Raw genomic sequence first — 21,672 nt, forward strand, 5'->3', positions numbered from 1 at the left:
TTGGCAAGAAGTCAACATTTTGGGATGTTTCATTCCATACTAAAACATGCAGAACACAGAACATTGAACACATATACTCAACAGTTAGTTTTATCCAAATGCAGTTTTTTTTTCTTTTTTCTTTTCTGGCTTTAGGCTACACAAAACACGACGGAACCAATCGCACCAGGTTGGACATATTGCTTTAAACCACCAAATTTTGTATATATGTCATGCATGCCACACAGATGAGAGTATGTTTTACAAAAATAACACCAACGCCTATAACTGTATTGTAGTAATTACAGAAAACAAATCTTTTTCAGTCTTCTTAGCCATTAATGTCAACTGAGAAACCATATATATCTATATACTTACATCTAATATATATACACACATATACATACTAGATATAAATATATCGATATCATATATAAATATATAGATATATATGTTAGTTGGGTAGGACGTTCCCAGCTGCGTTATTCCAGTTTGACTTTTTTTTATCTGTGAATTTCAAAGTGGAAGTGAAGGTTCCTTCAGATCCAAGGACAGGAAGCTGTTTGGCGACTGGACGGGAGGCCAGTTCTTTCTTCACAGAATTCCCCAGGAAACACTGGGATCTTTAAACGTCCAAAATCAGAATAATAAAGAACCTTTCGGAGAACAAAAGACAGGTGACAAGGTGAGGATTTTCAGTCCGCTGCTGAGTCTCATCCAGAGTTTTTCTTTTTTTTTTTTGTTTGTCTGTGACGTGGCTGAAACAAGAAGCATACGCAGGTGTTGCAGCGTCCCTGGTGGCGGCGCTATGCATGAGACGTGAGGGCAACCAGTCCAACACCACAGCAACACCGAGGCCATGGGCAAGAGCAGAGATACAGGAAGGAGGGGTGAAGGTGGGTGATGTGACTGCAGACATTTCACAAACTTGTGCAGGGGAAGTGAAAACAACTTTGGCAGAACATTCTTAAAGCTATGCTACGTGATGATCAGCTGATTGCCCTCTCAACCATTTCCTATTTTGTTCACCTGTCTGACAATATTTACACAGCAGGAAGGAAGGTGTTCTATCCCATTCGGGTAGGGAATAAAACAAGAACATCGCCATAATTGCCAGAAGACACACAGCAGGAAGAGGAAGAAGTAATGTCACCAGCGGTTCAACAATCCTGCTTTCTTCCTGGATGGAGATATTTATATCAAATGGTGATGACGTCCGTGAGTGTGTCCTACCGCAGACACGGCCCCTTTTAAAACTTTCACATTTCACTCGTCAATATTCAAGAATGAATGAGTGAGATGTACCTACTTTTCCTTCTTTGGCCTTGATTTACTCAGCTGAAGTTAATTTTGAAGTACTAAATTGCTGAAAGGAAAAAAATACATATCTGAGCGTTTCTGAGTGAAATACTACATTTCTACGTTCGTATTTGACCTGAATTTTTTTTTCACTGAGCAGCACTAATGCGTTAAAGAGTAACATCTGACAAAGGCTGCTGTTCTTCATTACGCCTCCCAATGTCGCATGCTAAGCTAACCTGGCACCGTGTCTCCTGTTGTTGATTAGCTCAATGGGAGCTAATGCTTTTTCCACACTTCTTCACACTATTTGGAATTTGGAAAAGTCAGGCTTGGCTTACACCTTATATTTAATAAGAGGCAAGCTATTTCAGATTTTCCAAGAAACAGCGCAGAACGGAGCTGTCGTGATGGATTTGATCAACATTGTCATCCAGAGTTGCTTGCTAAGCTAACAATGCTACACAGTTTTGCAGACTGAAGCTCATAATTGAGAGGGCTGAAAATATGAGAGATCAGACAGCTAATTTTCATCTTAGAAACAAAGGTGAAAACTAGGACATGAATTTCGTTGGGGAGACAGAGGGGGCTATAGAGAATAGGGTCAGATGAAGGTTTATGGCAACCCCTGAAGGGAGCAGCCGAAAGGAAAAGAAAACAAAGGCTAAAACTGGTTACAGTGAAATTAATTGTGATCTCATTTCTGAAACCCATTTGAGGTTTAGCTATTAATTCATACATCTGTTAGAAGCATCTACAAAACTGTGGAGACACAGTCAGTGGTGTATATCAATATTCACCACCTCTGCTTTGGTCCTCAAAATTTGTTTTCTTTGATTTTGGTCCACGCCTGGAAACGTCAGGTCTTTTGAATCAGAGTAAAGGAGGCCGTGCTTGAAGCAGGACACAGTTTTTGTCGTCTTTCGGGCAGTCACCTCTGACACCAGCTGTCTGGAAAACAGCACCAGTCCACTCCTTTCAGACAAATCAGTCTCCGAGGTGTTTTAAGAAATCCAAAGGTCGGATGAATAATTATACACTCCCATATGATGTTTGATACAATTAGCTGTATTAACGTTGCAGTTGCTGAATTCTAATGGCATTGAATAATTGGGGAAAAAAACAAAACAAAACGTGTAGTGTGTCACAACATCTTGGGTTAAGTGAATATACTTGTGTAAAAAGGGGGGGGATGAGTCTAGATTCTTAAGATTCCAATTGAATAGGAAGTAAACAAGTCACTTGCAGGTTTCTGAGCCCTAACATCAGGTGACCAAGATGACACACGTGGCATAAATATTTCGAGAACTGTAAAAAGACGGTAGAGTCCACAGTAGATTCATCTCATTCATGTACTGTACTGTCACCAAACTCTTTAGCCTATACATATATATTCAGATATCTCCAAAATATTAAAAAGCACTTAATATAAAAATACAGAAGAATTATAAAAAATGAGCAAAACATTGAACTTTATATGAAAACCATGCAAGAAAGATTCCCCACTTAGTTAAATAGTAGATTGGGAAAAGCGAGGGAATGAAAGGGAAGTGGTGGAATGAGAGAAGCGCAGGCAAACTGCCACCCACTCGCTTTTCATGTAAACATTGTAGAGGTCCTTAAACTTGGTTCGGCAGTGACGACTGAAGATTTTCCCCTTGCTTTGTTTTTTTTTTTTTTTTTTTTTGGTCATGTTTGGAGTAAAGTAGGTGGGGGGGGGGGGGGTGAGAAAGTCCAAAGGAAACCTTGATAACAATGAGTTAAAAAACAATACAGATAACCTATAAAATATGGCTCTGAGTTACATAGAAAAAGCTCATCAGAGGGAAGAGGAAGAACCTAGTCATGACTGAAAGGGAAATATGGCAGTAGTAGCATGTTGCTTCGATAGTGTACTAGTTTGGAGGCTGCGGACAGGCGGCAAATTTCACGGGAAACCAACATAAAGTATCTTGGGCTACAACCTGTCTTTCCCAAAATGATTCCTTCATTTGCTGTTTTGACAGCGGATGGTGTTTACTTTGTTTGAGGCGTCACATTCACATTTCCCCGATGGATGTCATCCCGTCTCTCCACTCAATTGTTCGTTCTCCCCATCAATTTGTCACCTGTCTGTCGGTTAATGGCTGCTAGTCACTGAGAGGGAACTACACGCATTGCTGCTTCAGATTTGCGAACGATTACATCCAGAGACCTATGGACAAACCTAGGAACAAACTGAGCGGCAGCAGGGACACACAGTGGTTCAACTCTACAGGATAACCGGTGACGTCATCGGCCTCCTGTAAAACCGGTGCTTTATAATCAAACACAGCAGAGTGCAAAGGAGGAGGAGGCAGAGGATGGTGATAATGAAACACCCTCGCTGCCGCTGGCTGTGTGATGTGACTAACAGCTTATGTAGTTGATTTTTAAATATGACAAAAAAGGGAAGGAAAACATCAGAAGTGGTACTAAGATTTGCTTTAAACACAGATCAACGGTCTAGACCTTTTTCAGAGATTCATCAACTTCCTGTCTGAGGAAATGAACATCCTGTGACTCATCACTTCTGTTGTAAAAACAATTTTCAGATCGCGCAGCCAGTTTTACTCTAAATGAGAGTCTTAATGATGAATAGAACTAAAACAACTTCAGTGAAGTTATTCTTCCACACTTCAAAATCCTTAAATTTGACCAGGAACTCCTTGTCTGGAGGAAAGAGACCAAAGATCAAAGCTCTGGGATAAACTTCGAGAGAGTTTTGAGGAAACCTTCAGTTGAAAGGAGGTGTTTCATTGTCTCAATGGGCCTCCTGGATGACTCCCTGTGGACGCACACTGGAGGCCTCTGAGTGGGAGAAGAGCCCCGTGGAGGGATTTCAACATCCTATCTAGATTTGGGAAAAGTTGGGAAATTTGAGTGAGGTGAGTGTGAGTTCACTTGCTTCTAAGTCTAAGAGCCCACTGAATGACGGGAGGTTGCACGCAGTGAAAATGTTTTGGGTCCTGGATGTAGAGAGAACTAGAAATATTGTCGAAGGAGCAATTCAACGGGATTAAAGCAACTCAACAGTGGCATTGTTCCAAAGAATACCCAGACGGTCACCACGTAACTACACTTTTTTGGCTAAAACCGGCCTCACAGAGAATGAACCTTCATCTTCAATCTTCATTGCTGCATTTTGTAACGGTACATCTGAAGTGAACGCAGTACCTGTCATGGACCTATGAGCTATTTGGACAGATTTAATGTCATATTTTCAATCTTCTATTCGTGGAGTTACTGCGCATGGGCCTTGCAGGCTGGCGTAGAGCAGTCGAGTAAAAATATGTACAAACGTCCATGTCAAACTTGCTGATGTATTTAGTCTTCGTCTGATGGCAGTGCAGTGTTAGCATTGTTGTTGTACAGACTGAAACCCATCACTGACAAACAGGAAGTGCTCCGCTCCCCCACCCCCCACAGAAAACACACTCACCTAGCTAGATGGCGAGGGTCATACTGACAGGCTCAATGGAAGAACATGTCGCCGAACAATAAACCTGCCATGCTCAGGTCCGTCAGGGTATTCCCCCCATGTGAGTATCCTGACCTCCTGTTACAGCAGACAGAAAGTTCCGCCCTACAGACAGGAAGTTGACGGTGCTCTGAACAGGCGCTGCTGCAGACTAACATACAGATGGCTGGACTAAACAGATTCCCAAATATTCATTCATCGGTTATCATGCGATTTAACACGAATGAAACATAACATGCATCCTACTAGCAAATGAGCCGCATTCGTGTTTCAACGCCGTGGTTATATGAAAAGGGTGGGTGGCGGGCAGAGAGAACCAGACCCCTGACTGGATGAGATGAGGACAGAAAGTGAGCGCTCTCTGGATGCTGTTTGATATTCTTGGGTTGGAAAACATTCTGTCCTTCCACATGCAACACAGCAGCAGAAAAACAAACACATAAAGACACGATAAGGGAAGAACTTTTTTTTTTTAACAGTTCAACCTTAAAGACTGTAGTGTCACACTCACAAGACATTCCCAGGATTTGAATCAACCACTAATTAACATTCATTAGAGGTTTTCAAAAACAAACATTAAAAAGAAAAAAAAAAGGTTACATTTGCATTTGCCTAAAAATCTTCTGATCACCAAACCTGGCTGTTAGCTGTGTAGAAGAGCGGAAGCGTATGTACATGAGAATCGCTGCACTCTTTGTAAAGTTCTGTGCCGTTTTCGAGAGCGTATACGCAGGAATGAAGCGAATACAGAACACAACATGCTGCTGCGAGACCCGCGAAGATCGAACCCAACGAAGTTTAAAAGCCTTTCAAAAAGGATCATCAAGTAAAAAATATACATGAATGGACAAGGACAGGCCTTCCACTGTGGAGACTCTGGGCTCCACCCTCAACTGGATCATGTGTATGACGGTGTTGGTGGTGGCGGGAGAGGAGGGACAAACTTACAGGCAGAACGGCGCCACAGTCAGTATGAAAAATGCAGTGTGGCAGGAGGTGACGACCACGTGAGGGATCGTGTGCGGAACATGAGCAGATTGAGAACTTCCCCCCTCATGCAACAGTTCAGTGGGTGAGATGGTGGATGATGCTGATGAGGAGGAGGGAGGTGGGGATGGATGCTCAGATGGATGACTTGTGGCTGCAAGGGGGACGCGTCTACTCCTCCCCTGCCTCAGAGGAGGCACTGGGGAGGGGTTCGATCTCATCGCCAGTCTCTTCAATCGGGGTGATGCGAGCCTCCTCCTCAGACAGGGGAACAAACTCAGGATGGGCCATGAAGCTATGGATGGAGCTACGGGACTCTGGGCTCTCCAGCCCCGCGTACAGGGAGCTACGGAATGCATTCACCACCTTAATCTGCAACAAAGACAGAAGACAAGTGTCAGTGGAAGATTCAGACATCAGGTCTTCGCTACAAAACAGGAAGCAGACTATGATGGGACACAGAGCCAGTCTGCGGGTTTGATTCACGGAGGACGTGAACACAAGACAAGATGCTCACAGGTGAAATGGCTGGGTGGACACATGGTCAGAAAACGTAACAAAATCCACAAAGTATCACGTTAAACGGTGAAAACATGGTGTCGGAGTCCGTCAAATGCAGGAGCGACCAAGTGCAACAAAAATACGTACCAGCAGGAAGCTGAATGTGGGAGCAGGGTCAAATTGCAAAAGCAGCAAAACAAACCACAAACACCACACTAGGAGATTTGAGTGAGGAGATACATTAATATACTGCAGTCCTTTGTACCCTGAACCTCGGATGTATGACTGCATGTGGATTCATTGGCTTATTTTTTGCATGTAAAACAATCAAAGTTGCTGTTTTTTGAACTGATATTAGTTATCATATGCAAATCTATGGTTTGCTCAGGTTGCAAACACCAGAGACTTGTCCTGTGCCCAGATTTCCCTGAGACATCCTTCCCCTGGACCTGAACTATCTTAAACCCCCTGCCTATCCTGCTGAACTGAGCCTGAACCCACACTAATTATCCTCACTAAGATGGTTTGGAAAGTAAAAATTCTCACACTACTCATACATATCAGAAAAAAACAAACGCAAGCACGCACACACGCCCGTACGCCCGCACGCCCGCACGCACGCACGCACGCACGCACGCACGCACGCACGCACGCACGCACGCACAGATTTTTACCAGCCTGAATTTTCTGGTAACATACAATAAAATACTTGAAGACATCATTAGTGTTAATTCAGTTTATGATTGTCTCATGATGAAGGCTACAAGTCTAAATCTGGAACATCTCACACAACCAAGAAGTCAAACTTTGGCGTCTGCCAGAAATTCATCAGATCACCCGATGGCCTGAAACTTAGTCATACAAGGAGTTGGATTTTGGAAACAGGTTGAATCTGAGTGTTCAAAGACAGAAGTTGACAGCCCTTAGACACACACATACGCACACAGCTGGCTTTTTACACTTTCTGCAATCTAATCCTCCAAAGATCAAACCCAAAGGTACCCTCCCTCCACCAAAATTTGCGAAATTTCACACACACTTCTCAACTTCGTCCCGATTGTCACTTTTTAAAAAAATATTCCGTCAATGTTTCACTTTCCACAAGAGTTTCTTAAAATACATCAAAGCAGATATGACATCTTTTATCTTCTTAGAAAAATAGTACTAAGCTATGCAGGAAATGACGGATATCCAGCACTATTAAAATACCTGTCAACGCTCCCTTTTTGAATTAAATTATTTTTAAGGTGTCACCTGCATAAATTAGGACGAGTGATACATCCCATATTATGAACAAGTTAGCTAGATTGTTTTACATTTGACATACATACGATGGAATGCCATGGAATCCCAATGGATATGGGATTCAGTCATTATTTCTTTTTTTGTAACAGGAACAAAAAGTACCCTGGCTATTCAGATGTGACTGTGTCACACATTCCAGACATTTGCCGGATGCCAAAGTATGTGCTGCGAAACTCCGAAATGTGTGTTACGACCGAAATTTCAGCCTGGGGAAAACGAGGGTGACTGTATTTATAATCAGGTTCAGAGGGAGACTCATCCTGTCCTCTAGCTGCTCTCTCCTTTCTGTGTAAAGTCCTTCCCTCTGAGACGAACCCTCAGAGGCTGCAGCTGATCACACTGATTTATAAGCACCAGCAGACACTCTTCATTATAATTAATAACCTTGTGGTTCAAAGCTCTCTGTTACGGGGCCGCAGGAGAATTGTGGGCTAAAAAGTGCAGCTTAGTGCATACATGCAAAAATCACACATACACACACACATAAACCTCACAAGTTAAAAAGCTCTTGGCTGTTAAACCAAGAGAGGCTTGCGGAGCACTGACAGATTTAACCCTGCTCAGGATTAACCCATAAAATTATCTTGGTGCCCAGGCTGTCGCCTCAGAGGCGGAAAAACAACAAAGAAAATAGGGCAGGGATTTTTTTCCCCCCCTTATTCTGTCACAGATCAGCTTCTTGCTCTTCTTGTTGGCCACTTGTGCCAACAGTTGTGATTTGCCGGCAGCAAGTCATATCAGGGTTAAGAGAGGCGTTTTTTTAAATCTCCACAGCATGCAGGAGCAGGAGCAGCAGCAGCAGCAGCAGCAGCAGCAGGCCGCAAGCAAACTGATGAAATTAATTTAAATGAGGAGCAAGAGATTAAGATGAGAAGAAAGCTGCAACGGAAGGAAGGTGAAACAGAAGAGGAAATGGAATGGAGGTAAGGATCTGGTGATCAGGCTTTCTGCAGGTTTTCAACTGAAGAAGAATTTCAACTGCAACCCATTGTGGGTGTTTGGTGTTGTCGCAAATACTGAGAAATCCATCAATTTTCTGATTAGTCGGGAATAAAAAAAAAATTGTCTTCACAGGTAGTCAATATTGGTCAAGGGTTTGGCCTCAATGAACTCCTACAAATGCATAAAACAATCAATTAAGCATCTGTATTATGACAGTAAAATATAAGTGAGGAAAACCTGTATTTAAACAGACTTTATAAAGTAATTTTTTTTTTTTTTCCTCATGACTTATATACTAAAATTCAAGGGTATTCATCTAAAAATCTTTGCCTCGTAACAGTGTGAGCCCAGACATGGTCAAAAACGAATACTGACAGATACCAGCCATAATTAAAGAAACCAAAGGTCTTCTTCTTCTTTCGGCTTTTCCCTTTAGGGGTTGCCAGAGTGAATCAACCTTCTCCATCTAACTCTATTCTCTGTATCCTCCTCTCTCACACCAACAACCTTCACATCCTCTCTCACTACGTCCATAAATCTTCTCTTTGGTCTTCCTTGAGACCTCTTGCCTGGCAGCTCCAATTCCAGCATCCGTCTACCAATATATTCACTATTCCTCCTTTGCACATGACCTAACCATCTCACTTTAGCTTCTCTGACCTTCTATCCAAAACATCTAACATGTGCTGTTCCTCTGACGGACTCATTCCTGATCCTATCCCTCCTGGTCACTCCCAAAGAGAACCTCAACATCTTCATCACTGCAACCTCTAGCTCTGCCTCCTGTTTTTTTGTCACTGTAACTGTTTCTAGGCCATACATCATCGCTGGTCTCACCACTGTCTTGTACACCTTTCCTTTCATTCTGGCTGATAGTCTTCTATCCCATAGTACCCCTGACACTTTTCTCCACCCATTCCAACCTGCTTGAGCCCGTCTCTTTACCTATTTTCCACACTCTCTGTTGTTCTGGATTTTTCACCCCAAGTACCTGAAGTCCTAAAACTTCTCGATCTTGAATTAAGGAAACTAAAGTAATTTAGTTTCTTTATTTCCGATACCAGGGATGTGGGAAACTCCCCCAACACGAATGTAAGGGAATTATGTTCACTGAACTGGTGTTAGAACGATACAACAGCCTTTCCTTCTGGTCACTAAGCCTCCTCCGAAGTTGTTTGCAGCTCCATTAAAGAGGCTCCTCACCTACCTTGAACATTTCTCTTCTAATTTACTCTCTATTATTCAGACTATTAATTTTCTCTCCTGTTTATCCAGCGAGGCAGTTTTAAATGTTGTTTTTTCCCCAAGCAGCACAGATTGCTTGAATCCTAGGGTTAAAGCTTTCTTTTTTCATTTTCCACACATGCAACACATCTAACAAATTGGATTTCATGTTCAATACTGTCAGTCTTCAAGAATTGGTTATAACTGATATGTACGTGCAGATAGCCTGCTTGAGAGTGACTATGAGCGGCGGACTGAATATTATTGCCCATGCAGAGGTCAGGCTTTCATGCAGGTCAAACAAAGAAACAGAGAGTCCGGTTAGGGGAAGCTCGCTGATTGCTGGCCTCCAGACACCAACTCACTGCCTGCAGTGGAGGAGGAAGCGGCAGCAGCAGGGGGCTGAGCCCCGGCTGAATTGGTGAGAGAGGAGGAGGAGCTAAGTCCAATATGGGTGGGGCTAGAGAGAGTTTTGGCGGCAGTGGCATCATTGTGCTGGCTGACAACGGAGGGCTGGCGGCGCAAGGCACCGGGCACCGCTGCCTGGCCCGTCTGGAAGGTATAGACCACATCCATCTGAAGGAAGGAAAGAGTGTTAGAGAGCAGAGACAGAGCCAGCAAAGACCAGGAAGGAAGAAAAAAAGACTCCGGTTTAGAGAACATTAGAAAGCGTATAGACTGATTTATGATCGATTGTCAGTAATAAAAAGACAAATTTATAATGTTAAAAGATCAGACAAGATTGTTCAAGTGCGGAAGTCAGGGTGGGATGATCAGGAGGTGAATATGAAAAAATTTAAGTTTTTTGTTAGTTAAAAGCAAGAAAGAATATCCTGGAGTATTCAAATGCATCCAACTACATTCAGTTATTTTGCATCTTGACGCTGGTGCTCAAAGACAACACAAAGTTAATGTCCAGAAAGTTAGTTGGTAAAGAACCTTCCCTTCAAAGGTTTTTAAAACTGCAATGATACCGGTTTTCAAATGTTTTACATAAATTATACGGTGGTTTTGTGTAGAAAACGACATGAGGCGAAACGCAGCGCCATAGTGTCGATGATTTTGTTGTGCGGAAAAAGAAACAGATGAAGATGCTTCACCGTAAGAAATCAGAGAATAATAAATAAATTGTAATGATTGTACTTTTGTCGAGGAGTGGCCATCTTTTCTGTGTCATGATGTTTGAAGAGAGCTTGCGATTTGGTGGAAAAGTGACATTACAAATGCAATAATACTGTTCTTACCAGTTGAAAGACCACTGTGGTTTTTAAAATCAAGAACAATTCCAATTTACGATATTCGCTGTTTCATTATTTGATATTATAAACCCCCTTTCAAGTAACTTTAATCTGAGTTGTTTTTGTTTCAAACCCGTTTACTTATTTGGAAATAAAACAAAACAACAAACGAAGCTGCTCATTTTCAATGAGACCACCTTGCCGTTATGGATTCATAACAATGATGCTGAAAAGGAGGTTTCGGGGGGAGAGTGGGGCAGAAAAAAAAGGGAGGTAATAAGGGAGAGGAAGGAGAGAAGGGAAGTTTCAGGGAGGACAACTGAGAGAGGGAAAAGCTACCCTTCGGTTTGTGAAAGACAAAACAGGGGATCCGAAAAATGTAAAGGACGAACAGGGAGTTGGGACAGAGAATAAAGTGCTTTTGAAAGCCCTTAGAGTGGAGAGGCGACGAGAACAAGAGGAGCAAATGTGTCACTTGGAATGACTGATAAAGTTTGGGCAGTGAGGTGCTGCTTGTACCAATTATACCCCCCTGTGTTTGACTATTGAGGCGTTGAGCAGCACAACGCTGCCCACCAGGATTAGAGAGGAGGACGACGGGAAGGGAAGCGTGGAAAGATAAGAACCTAATTAGTTTGCACCGCTCGCCACCTCCTCCTCCATCTCCTCATCCTCCCATCCTCATGTCCCGGGAGGACAACAGCCTGATATTATAGATACAGCAGAAAAATAAGGGGGGGCGGGGGCTTCTTCAACGCGCCTGATATTGCAGGGAATGAAGCAGGAGTTTTCCTATCTTCAACCCCCACCTCCCCACCATCACCTTGTGAATAAATCAAATGACGGATGTTGAGTCGCCTGTTAGCCACGTTTTATTTCTACCCTTTCTACGAAAGGCAATTAAAATGCACACCTGCTAAATCCAATAAACACAGCATAAGCAAACATGATTGACATGATATATGAATGAGAATCAAGATCACAATGATTTTAGACTATTTTAGCTTCCATTTTACTCATAAATAGTATGAATTCTTGACTCTTTTAGAAGCAGTTGCCCGCTTCTCTCTGTTTGGTGTCTTCACACTGAGGTCAAGGTGTGAGACCTATTTGCTCTTTTGTTTTATGTCAGACTGATGTGGGAATTCAGTTACTTTAAATAAAAATAAAAATAATATATATATTTGTGGGCAGCTTTCTAAACCCGAAGTCACCTTACAAGATGTTAAAAAAGATAAAAAGATAATTAAAAAGCTAAAAAAAGATTTATAGCAATTGGAATTGAGATTAGATGTGGATCGATGGATCGTTCAACAATATTGAAAGAAACTCTTATTGGCTGCAACACCTGTATACAGTATACTTTTTCAAATTATGTACAGCAATTTTGATATTATTCCAACATATTATAATAAAAATGCTGAACAAAAATCATTACATTTGAATTGACATCCAATTCTATTTTTTTAGATGAAGGTCTGAATAATTAATGTACTTGGCTGCCTCTTTTTCCAAAATCAAATTCCAACCATAAAAATGAAAATTATTTCTAATATTGAATTGGGCAAATTGCGAGCTGTTTATATGTGTTTTTTCATGAAGCTCTGAGCCTTCACAACATGCAGGTGAGGGAAATTATACTAACTCGCTAGAACCAACTCAAGAAAATATAGTTATTAAAGTAAAATGATAAATAAAATGGAATTTGTTCTTATACAATGGACGCATTTGCAGTGATTGAGAAACGGATCTTTTGTCAGCCGGGGCGAGGCTGCGAGGGGCTGCAGCAGCTGCTGAGGCCAAACAAACACTAAGCAAGAGAGAGGAAAAACATAAGTGTTATCAAGAATTCCAATGTTCTTACCCCTTGGCATAAAAATAAGTAAGAGTAACTCGGCCACTGGGATGAAAACTTCTGACCTCTCTTACTCTGATTGTGTGTGTGATTTTGGAGTGTGTGTGGGAGTAAAACGTTGGTTGGCTCATAGTGTAGGTGAGTGTTAGCATCAAGGCTAATGAAGCCCATAGAGACTGAATGGGGCTGCCTGTGGACATGCTAACACTTAGTCCCATAGGACACACACACGCAAGCACACAATGAGTCAATCAGCTCTATCAAGGTGCTGCTTTTTGCCTACCAGACTGACTGATGGAGGAACAATATGTTTTTTTTTCATCCAGCTGAGATTTAAAGCTTGGCACAAGAGTGTGAAATTAAACGTGGACCTTGAGCAGCTGCAGAGTATGCATAAATACCCCCCCAACACACACCCGCTCCCAATTGACTCCAACTGTTACAAACAGGGGAGAGGCTGACAGCTCCATTCCTAGTCTAAGCTCAGAGCGTAAGAGTTGAAGAGTTCAGAAATGCAATTTCCCTTTTTTTTGTCCCGTTGCTACATTGATTGACCAACAGCCTTGAATTAAAAATTGATCTCCATGATAATGATTTATTGCCCCTCAAACTTTTTAGTAGCATTTATTTAATTGCCTCTTATCATGTGGATAAAAAATCTTGGTCTGAGGCATCAGCTTGTGCACCAGGCAGCCGTGAGTTCATTTAGTCGGAGGGTAAAGAGGAGGAGAAGGAGGAGGAAAAGGGGGCAGCTGGATTGGATTCTAAGTTTGTTTGGCTGTAAACAGACATTCACCACAAGATCGTAAAAGGATGACTCAAGAGCAACAAAACTGACCAAAAACAGAAAAAAAAGAAGAGAATATATGTATTTTATTGTCCAGAGGCTGCTGCTGCATTATCATGGAAACTGATTTTTGGGTCCTACGAGTTTCATCATTTAACGCCGGGAAACCTGTGATATCAGACGCTCTCAAAAAAAACCTGTAAATCACAAATTAAGTAACGTTGATGTGTTCTGGGTACCCATGGCAGCCTTACCTGCGTCTGGATGCGGTTCAGGCCTCTGAACCAGAGGATCTGACCTCTCCTCAGCTCCATCTCTGCGTGGTCGATCTCGTCGGCATCCTCCGTCAACTCCTCCTCAGGGATCTCTTCCTTTGTGATGCCGTGACCTGCCTCCTTCAGGAACTTCAGGCGGTGCGTGGGGATGGCAGTGATCAGCTGAAGAGAATCGAACATTAAGATATCGTGAGGAAGGAAGCTCCTGGATGCCGAATTTACATCTGCCTCTTGGAAATCTCATCTGGGAAGAATAAACACGGATTCTACGAATTGTCTGGTTTGTAATGCAAATGCTTTTGAGAATCTTTATTCCGTAATGCACGGTGTTGCCTTAAAGAAAAAGGAAATTTGATAAAAACCTGATATTTATAAAATGCAAAAAAGTAATTAATCTACCATTTGTGTCTGGGGAGAAACAGCTTATTTTCATACACTTATTTTTTGGGGCAATTTCTAGAACAATAGTAAATATTTAATATTGAGGTAATTCTGAGACAGTAAAAGGAGAAAAAGAAAATCTCATGTTTTAACAAAAACCTGAACCCAAGAGAGAAATCATCTTACTGTTAGTGAGAAATTAGTGAGCAGTTGCAAGAAAATTAGATTTACATTAAGAAAAAGACAGGAAAATTAATCCAGTCATAAATTCAGAGCTGCTGTATTAGATTTCTTGTGTTTAACAAGCTTTTGGTTGTCAGAGGCCCTCAGGCACCAGCCTAATGGGCTAAGTGATTAATCTGTGGTTCAATATAGCTTTATTAAAGGCTCCCTCATATGTTATTCCACACAAAGGTCGGCGCGTAGGTCATGGTTGGCCCGAGCAAACAGTTTTAGAATATCTTCCGCTGCTCCGGAGAAAGACAGATGCATTTATGCATTAATGATGTTTCTCAACACGGACAATAACAGAGAGGTGTGGGTGTTTGCCACGGCTGGAGGGTCTCACAACAAACACCGACCATCCTCGTCTCTGCATGAGTCAAACCAAAAGGATTCAAATCTCAGATCAGCTTCATTCTCCGTCAGCATTTTTATGCCCTCCACCTGAACCCGGCAGGCTTCTTCCACCTTGGCTTCTACGACGAATTTCTTGAGCCTTTGCGTGTTTTCATTTTCACAGGTTCATGCCAGGCACGGTGTGTGTGTGTGTGTGTGTGTGTGTTTGAGTGCGCGCACGTGTTCGTGTGTATTCACAGAGGGACTGGCATGCTGGGTTTGTTTTCCCTTGATACTCATAAACAGGAGTTGCACTGCTTTCATGTGCTGAACTCATTACCATGGTGATGGTTGTGATGGTAACGCTGCAGCAGCGCAAGTGTGACAGGCAACAGTTTGCTGCTGCCAAACTGATATATCCACTTCATCATCTCCATAGACCTCTGACTGATTTGCCGTCTTGACTTCGAGGTTGTGTGGTCTCACCTGACCCCACAGCAGTTCCCCAACGCCGATGAACACACACCACAGCCACTGGTCGATGGTCAGTGCCGTGCAGGAGAATGGCTTCCCGCCGAACTGCACGATGATGATCTGAGGAAGAAAACGACCAAAGAAAAAAAACAGGTGTAAGAGGTGGAAAACCTGCCGTGAAGCAAATCTAGTGATGACACTGTGTTTTCATGTCACCTAAAAAGATGACAATTCAAACGGGAAAATTTTTTGTTATTGATTATTTCATTTGTTTTGGAAAATATGGGGAGAGGGCATGACAACGATACGAATGACACATCTATAAAGATGTGTTCAGCACAGCAAGAAAATTTGCACCATAAAACCGTTAATGCTAAATGCTCTCAATCATATAGTGCTTTCACACCTTGCAGTTTCAAAGCTTTCGTCATTCTTCTTCTACACTAGATCATTCTATCCATTCACGCACCGATGGTGGCAGAGCTGCCATGCAAGGATCTAAACAGGGCATTGGGAGCAACATATGTTTCAGTGTCTTGCCCAAGGACAATTTGGCATATGAACAGGCGCTGGGAATCGAACTGCCAACCTTCATGTTGCAGGGAAGCCCACTCCACCAAATGAGCCACAGACATCCCATGAGCCATAAAATAATAATAAGCAGAAAACGAAACTTCATGTAGGTTTATGCTGAGCCGATCAGAACCACAGTATCTTCATGCTGGATGACACACTGCAGAGCCAAAGGCAGAACACGCCACCTATGATAAAAGGTCCATATAAGAGACCATGACAAATGATCCCTCCCAAATCATAGCTTTTATGTAAAAAAAAAAAAAAAAATCTCCATTATGTGCAGCTTTGGTATAATAGTATCTTTTTTTGTGGGAGGGTGGGTGAAATGACTGTCAGAGGAACAACAATGAACCGCCGACTCACATGTTCTGAAACAAAGATGTGGCACGTTAGTTATCAAACCGCTGTCTACAAACTTGGAATAATTTCAGCACCTGCTGAGCTCAGTCACACAGATCTCTCAGCATCTCTTCTCGGAATCGCATCGGCTCATTCATGACATTGTTAGCCGTTTCCTCATTTACAGAGGCTGCGTGATACAGTCTCGCCTTTTTTGTCCCTGAAGGCATCTTAACATCTTAACGACATGAACAGGCTTTTGAAGTTAATTGTTGAGGTGAATATACGGTGAAAGCAAATAATTACTATCAAAAAGTGGAAAAGTCTTTGGAGAATGACTTTTGTCTTCACTGTTTTTACAGCTCAGTCCTGCACACTGTGTCTTCTTTAGTGCCCTTTATCTAAAATGCATTCAGTAAACAATTGATGAATTGATCCATAACAATAGTGTTCTGGAACCAAAACAAAGCAGATTGTTTGCCTCTCCTCCGACCAAACTATCACAAACGGGTGCATCTCCCTATCTGATGTAGGCAGACTGACCTGCAGGGCAAATGTTCCTAACACAACGCTGCAGAAGATGGGGTTCCTGTAGACGCCCTCAAACACGTTTCTCTCCCCGTGAATCTTCCTGGCGTTGACTTCGTTGAAGAGCTGCATCATGACGAACACGTTGAACACGATGGTATAGTGCTCTGACGGCGGCGAGTGCAGGGGCGCGTTACGGCCGCTGTCGATGTCGAAAAAGTTCTCGCCTGGAAGACAATGTAGGTCAAGATAAGGCGACGAAGGTGCTTGGTTTGTCAACGAGTATTATCTTCACAATAAACGACAAGATGGAAAACTTTGGTTGAGGAGTTTATTCCATGAAAACGAGCCAACTAGTAGATTTGGTCTCTTTTAGATTTTATCTCGGCATTAACAGCAGACCTACTTCTTGGAGTACTTTAATTGACGCTGGAAAACTCATTTTATCGCACAACATTTTGCAAAGAAATGTTCCAATCAAAAAGCACTTGAAAAACACTGTGGGATATTAAGAAAAAAGAATTCTAGCAATGAAATTATCCCCTCCTCTCGCAACACTCTTTTCACTTTTGTGTTCCACTGCTGAACCGGGCTGATTGGTAAACTCACCGGCGAACAGCAGGGTGAAGATGATGACAAGCTGGTAAACGGCGTGACCGAGGATGTTCTTCATCATGGTCCTGGAGATGAGGGGCTTGTTGCGGCCGTACGGTTTACGCAGCAGCAGGGATTCAGTCGGAGGCTCGGTGGCGAGGGCGAGAGAAGCCAGGGTGTCCATGATGAGGTTGACCCATAGCATCTGGACGGCCTTCAGAGGAGAATCCTGCAAGAGGCGGTGGAGGAGAGGACAGAGGATCGTCTCACGGGACGTACTGAAACATCTATTAACCAAATTGGTAAGAGATGACGTGAATAAAAACCTCTAAATGACTCATATACTGATAATTATCTATCTTTCCATATTATAAATCAATTATAAATCAATGATATATCAATTATAAATCTTAACTAGAGCCTACCTCTGTGGGGAGTTTTGTTTTGGTAACAGTCCACACTAATTTCTCCATTGTTTGACATTCATTTAAATACTGCGCTTAACCCAAGTTTTCATTTTTGTAAATCACTTTGAACTGTATATGTGAAAAAAGGCGCTTTATGAGAAGGTTTTATTGCTACTACTATTATTTGGGTAGAGTGATGCAAGAGTAGAGTGATTTATATTGTTGCTGCTGGTATTTCTTATTTGTTTTTATCAAATACCAATATATTGTGAATCATTAGCTGTAAATTTTATGAAATTTATTGAACGTGGAGTGACACTCGTGTCGGGATATTTATGTTATGTTTTATTTATGTTATGTTACTCAGAGGTTGACGCTCAGAGGGTAAGTCTTGCTCTTGCATGTCTCACTCTGTTCTTCTCTACAAAGGTAAGAGGTAAAGTCATACAGCTTTAGGAGAACTTCGCTTTTTTTCACTGAAAACACTTCCTCGCATCGCCTCATGACAGCCACTGCAAATTTAAGTATTTTTGCTCATTTTCAGAGCCACTACACTGAATGGAGGGGGGACTGAGCCACTGAGATGGCTTCCGACTGTTAGAAGACTGCACATGTGGAACGCTGTGTTATTACGCTGTGCTTACGGGAAGTGGCTTGAGCTTATGTTCAACCTGATAGGATGCCCTGCAGGCAGTTCTCCAGGCACAGATTTCTACTTCTCTGCATGTTTATTAAGAAAAAAAAAAATTAAAACCATACATCAGTTCATGGTACATTAAACATTGAAGCACCCAATTAGAATGTAGCATCATCCAGTGAATAGTAATTACCTAAATTACCATAAACAAGCACCATTTTCCATTGTCTGCCTTGAAGATAACAAAACATGTTTTGTTTTTGTTTACAATATGACGACGATGATAAGGTTGGAGTTTTAAAAAAATTGAGCGCTGGCACATTTCACACAGGTCCAAACGCGACCAGCTCCTCCCTCTCCCATGTTTAAGTAATGATCATTTCAAAGAAAGATATGCGTTACTGCACCTTCCCCTCTTTGCCGCATATCAAGATTTTCACCGAAAGTCATCACAAGGCCAAGGAAGAAGAGGATCTTTTCGAATTCATGGATGGTTTACAGCTCGAGATCCACCAAATAACAACATGCGCATAGTTTACATATTAGAACTTGTCCATCAGCATTGCATTCTATATGCCCACATCACGTCTCCACAGTAAAAAGGTCGACAGTGAATGACATAAAATCTCATCTCGCTTGTAAACAACATGAGCCCTTAATTAAAGATAAAAAACATTATCTCTTATTGTGTGATATGGATGCTCTCTCTCCATATATACAAATGAAATGTTCAGTTTGCTGGCCGCGTCGATTAATGCATGTCTTCCTACGTTTGAGTGGCACAGATTGGGTCTCATAATGAGCTACTTATTGGGGGATGTTTAAAAAAATAAATAAAAAATACATATCACATTGTGTGAGGAGTGTAGGTAATGTGTCCTCTGTAACAGGCTGTTTTCAAATGTCATTTTTAATGTTTATGGAGTGTCAGAGCACATATTCCCCATCAATGACGAGGTTCTTTGGCAATCTGTGTTTTTTACTGTCACTAGTGTTACGGGTCATTTGACTAAAAGGGGTCGAAACAAGAAATTAATATTTAGCAAAACCGGCCAGATGAAGTCTGCATCATTTCTCGTTCAACCAAAGGTCTAATACAATGCATTTGAGGCAAAGAGCATGTTCTTAAGGTGGTTTCTACTGATACTTATCAGAATCAACATAAAAGCAACCGTGAAAAGTTGATCATTTTCTTGAAAATTTTGAATCTGGGAGATAGATAAATCATCTGTGAAGCAGTAAAGCTGGTTTTCTCAACATGTCGATGGCAATGGTTCATGAAAAAGACAACTCCTCACTTGTGCAGAAAAGTAAAAGATGAATCAAGAGCAAATATTAGATCTTTTGGTACTTGCTTTATTATAGTCCATGTGTGTATGTATGTTCAATGGACTCTGTTAATCAGTTTTGTCTAAAATGCTGGCTGGCAAGATTTATTTATGAGAAATGGTAGCAAGGAAGAGCGTGTGTGGGTGTGTGTGTGTGTGTGTCTTTGAGACCATGAGATTATGTACTAGGCTGCACTATGGTGTTGCAACTTACCTTTGGTACCTGTAACTGTACTTTTTACTACACATGTATGGAAAAAGCCCTACATTGGCAGCATATGCATTTCAGACCCTTTTAATAATCTGAGCCTCCACACTGCACTGTGATTCCTGCCCACGCCACAGCAGGGTCAGAGGTTGCAAATGAACCAATGCATGGCAGGCGATTACTCTGAATACCCCGAGAGACACTGGATTAAAGAGCATTTTGTTGTAATGATGAAACATAAAAACTACTGAAAGCTGTGACCACACCAGGCCAGGGGGGCAATTATAATCTTCATGGCTGATTAATGCAGATTTATAGAGCATTTCTTTGGTATATTGGTATATTACCATAATTATGGATGAAAACAATAACCGATAGAATCATAGCTTGTCGTTGGTAGCTCATATGTAAAGAGTACACCCCTGGGTCCGACCCGTTCACATGCAATAAAGCCTGGAAGCTGTCTCTTAATGATGTGTGGCAACATTTCAGTGGTTGAACAGGAAAGAATCAAAGGGTAGAACCTGAGTATAAACAGCGAGCCGAGACCACCGACCTGCTGAGTCCCAGTTATATTTCAGGATTAAGATGGTGACGTGTTGCCATGGTTTCAGGCTGTTTCTTAGCCTACTTTGTGTTCACTGATCAGTAGATGAGTTAGTTATCTGTTCTGCCAGCTGTGAGTCTTTCACTTAATACACAGCCGTGAGTTCCTTTTTTTTTCCTAAACTATATCAAGAGTTCAGCTTTCTGATTAGAGACATTATGGGACAAAAAATTTGACACGAAAGCCTTTCCTCCCTGCAGCGCCAAGCTGGTCACACTGAATCACAAATGACTCGCTCAAACTTATTCCTGATATACGTCACATGTTTGAAAACAGATGCAGATTCAAGAAAAATATTTAAAAAAATCAAGCAGAAGTTTTGATCAAATCAAGAATTGGACTACTGTAACAGTATTCGTTTCCTCTGAGCAGACCAGAATGTTTAGTCCATCTAAGATCTGATTATATGGTTTCACTGAAATATGTGCGTGAAAGTTATGCTTTAGATCTGCCTCCCTGAACTCAGGGTCAGAAACCAAAATGGGTCAAGAATCCATTTCAAATATGGTCAGCAAATGACATTAGAGAGTAAAATGCATGATAATGAACGCTGAGATAAAAATAGAGGCACACTCGGCGGGTCTATCCAGCTCAGATGCTGTTGGAAGGGCTGTTTATTTCATCAGAGCGATGTCGGCCCTGCTCCAATACTCAACAGGCACGAGTGTGATGCAGGAACTTCGACCCCTCGCGTTACAGATGGCCTGACAGTAGTAGTAGTGAAAATTGTGAAAAATATCTGAGAAGTCATATGTTCTGGATCTTTAATGTGGGAAGAAGGAGAGACAGTATATATGGATTTTTAGTGTTTAGTATGCAGTTGTTGGAAGTTATTTACCATTCAATGACCATTATTTACAAATGTTCACTTTCCAAAAAATTGGAAGGACTTATATTTTTCATTTTCTATATGTTTTGATACTTTGTATGCTATTGTTTTAACAGTTGTAATATCTTTTAATATTAATAAATTAACTACCTCTAATACTGTGTTCACTTTCAGCTGTGTGAAATGAAATTTCTCCATTGTGGGACGACTAAGGGTGCATTAAATTCTATTCTATTGTGATTTGCTCCATTTTATGAATGAGCCGGTGATGTTTTTTTAATTTTTTAAATTCAGAATTTCCGCACAGTCAGTGCA

At 41.7% G+C, this 21,672-nt stretch overlaps 1 protein-coding gene across 3 annotated transcripts in view; it reads right to left on the bottom strand.

The window, feature by feature from the left end:
- Positions 1-2,989: 2,989 nt before the first annotated feature.
- The window catches only part of LOC147232897 (plasma membrane calcium-transporting ATPase 1-like), a 106,811-nt gene continuing 88,128 nt past the window's right edge, over positions 2,990-21,672 (bottom strand). For 2 of the 3 annotated variants that reach the window (XM_086150041.1, XM_086150038.1), the window contains 6 exons: positions 17,357-17,570; positions 16,763-16,974; positions 15,317-15,424; positions 13,871-14,053; positions 10,102-10,312; positions 5,229-6,136 (listed from right to left, as the gene is read on the bottom strand). In XM_086150041.1, coding sequence (XP_086006167.1) covers positions 6,132-6,136; positions 10,102-10,312; positions 13,871-14,053; positions 15,317-15,424; positions 16,763-16,974; positions 17,357-17,570 — 933 coding nt within the window. In that variant the 3' untranslated portion in view covers positions 5,229-6,131. Of the gene's footprint in view, positions 6,137-10,101; positions 10,313-13,870; positions 14,054-15,316; positions 15,425-16,762; positions 16,975-17,356; positions 17,571-21,672 lie in introns of all 3 variants that reach the window. The other variant, XM_086150040.1, reaches the window with a different exon arrangement.

Source organism: Fistularia commersonii, chromosome 7 (assembly GCF_037954325.1).
Source record: "Fistularia commersonii isolate RoL2024-O1a breed Wild chromosome 7, RoL_Fcom_v1.0, whole genome shotgun sequence".
In the NCBI taxonomy this organism is placed as follows: Eukaryota; Metazoa; Chordata; class Actinopteri; order Syngnathiformes; family Fistulariidae; genus Fistularia; species Fistularia commersonii.